This window comes from Octodon degus, unplaced genomic scaffold (assembly GCF_000260255.1).
Source record: "Octodon degus isolate 3935 unplaced genomic scaffold, OctDeg1.0 scaffold00205, whole genome shotgun sequence".
NCBI lineage: Eukaryota > Metazoa > Chordata > Mammalia > Rodentia > Octodontidae > Octodon > Octodon degus.
Window position 1 is genome coordinate 591472 of NW_004524781.1, and position 2026 is coordinate 593497.

At 47.4% G+C, this 2026-nt stretch overlaps 1 protein-coding gene across 2 annotated transcripts in view; it reads right to left on the reverse strand.

The window, feature by feature from the left end:
• Positions 1-2026, reverse strand: part of LOC101565189 (glutathione S-transferase A4-like) — a 39987-nt gene that overhangs the window by 2665 nt on the left and 35296 nt on the right. For both annotated transcript variants that reach the window (XM_023704833.1, XM_004644623.2), the window contains exon 6: positions 386-520. In XM_023704833.1, the coding sequence (XP_023560601.1) occupies positions 386-520 (135 nt within the window). The remainder of the gene's footprint in view (positions 1-385; positions 521-2026) is intronic.

Here is a 2026-nt window from a genome sequence, read left to right on the forward strand (position 1 = left end):
CCCCCCCGCGCCCCCCCCACGGTCCCCTCCCTGCAGACCCCTCTCCCACTCGGCGGACGCACGGTGAGGGCCCCGCCAAGGGACTCCACCTGGTCTGTAGGAGCCACAGATGAGCAAGACAAACAGCCTCGCGTCATCCCGGGAAAGGTTCGAAACACTAAAAAAAAAAAAAGTACCAAATTTTATTCTAAAACCCAAAGTAGCAATTTTTCCTTCATGAAGTTTCATTTCCTAGCAGTTGACTGTGTATGCAAGTGAAAATAACCCAAGAGAATAAAACGGTATTTGAAGCTGCGTTCTTCAATTTCTTTTGAGAAGGATCTGAGGCATGTTTTGTTCCAGTCTTTGCTCAAACGTTCAGGCTTCACTCGATGGTAACACAAACCTGAAGCAGAGGGAAGTCGGAAAGAGCTGCGGCATCGAGTTCTTCCACCATTAGAACAGCTTCCAGCAGCTGTATGTCGGCCCAGCTCAACTTGTTCCCAACGAGGCAATGCTCGTCTCCATGGCCTTTCAAAATCTACAGGAAGGAAAAACCAGAGTATGAAATGGAAATGAAGGCTGTCCTGCCCAGCAAGCCTTACTGGCATAAACGCTTTTGTACCGACCAAATAGACTAAAATAAAGGCTCTTTTACTCAATAATCTCCGGGGCTGGCAAGGTCAGCATGAAACTAACACCTTATACAGGCAATAAAGCATCTTTTAGGCGCAGTCCTTTAGGAAGTCGGCGAGCGATGCCCACACGGCGGCCTCCCGTGCAGCCTGGCACTACGGGACGCTGTGCCACCCGCACCAGCGGACGCAGGCCGCGAGCAGCTAGAGGCGCGCCGCTACACCACGAGGGGAAACGAGCTACTGGTGGAGCAGCGCACGCATACACCTGGTTCACATTAAAAGGCTAATTTTTCACTATCCAGTGAGAAGTGAATATTAAAAACAATCTCCCAGGGCTGGCACAAGGACCTGAGTTCAATCCCCGGTTCCGCCATAAAAAAAAAACCCAAAAACCCAATCTCCCAAGGGTAACTTTGAGTAGCAGGCACATAGAGGGTTTACTCCATAAATAAGGAGCAAAGGCAAATTCAGCCACCCCATCTCTCTCCGATACATGCAACAGTAAAATTAAATGTCACTGGAGAGTAAATTCTAGAATATTCCAGCCTAGGCAAAGATAAAAACTCTTGCAGGGCTACTTCGTATGTACATGCAATCCCTGCTGAAGACAAGCTCTCAGCTAAAAATTACACAGCACGTAAAGAAACAACTCATCCATAAGCCGGAGTTGATAGACTCTTCGGGGCTTGCACCGCGTGCTGGGGGTTCTGGGGTGGCAGCACATGCGGTACCAGCACTGGGGATCGAACTTGGGACCTTGCGCTTGCCAGGCAGGCGTTTATGCAGTCAAGCTATCTCCCCAGCCCGATAACAGTTGAACAGTGTTCAAGACTATTGAGCAATAGACTTTTTTTTTTTTTTTTTTTTCAGAACCAGGGATTGAACACAGGCTTTTGCGCTTGCCAGGGAAGCACTTATTCTACTGAGCCATCTCCCTGGCCCGAGCAATAGACTCTTGCATAGACTGTCAGTAATATTCAAGCCAAAACCAGAAGTTAAGTTTTAAAGGCTCAAAAATAATGTTTATAAAATAATAATAGTAATAATAATAATGTTTCTAATGTTAAAATAGGTGATGAAAGAAAGGCATATATAAAAAAGATTATACAGAACTGAAAAAGATATAAACAAAAAATTTAAGTTAAAGAAGTAAAATCTCTGGAGTGAGACGACCCAGGCGGTGGGATCCTGAACAGACCCAGAGCTCAGGCCCAGCGAGTGAGTGAGACGACCTGGGGCCGGGGATCCTCATTTGACCCTGGCTGCATGCAGGTCCAGCACGGAACCCTTCAGCAGAACTCCCTGCAAAGAGGCTAGAGGCAAGACCCACCCAGCTGATTCAGGAGCAGAACATCTTCCAAGAGAGACACAAAGGGTTCAACTCTAACACCTGCAGCAGAAAGAAGTGG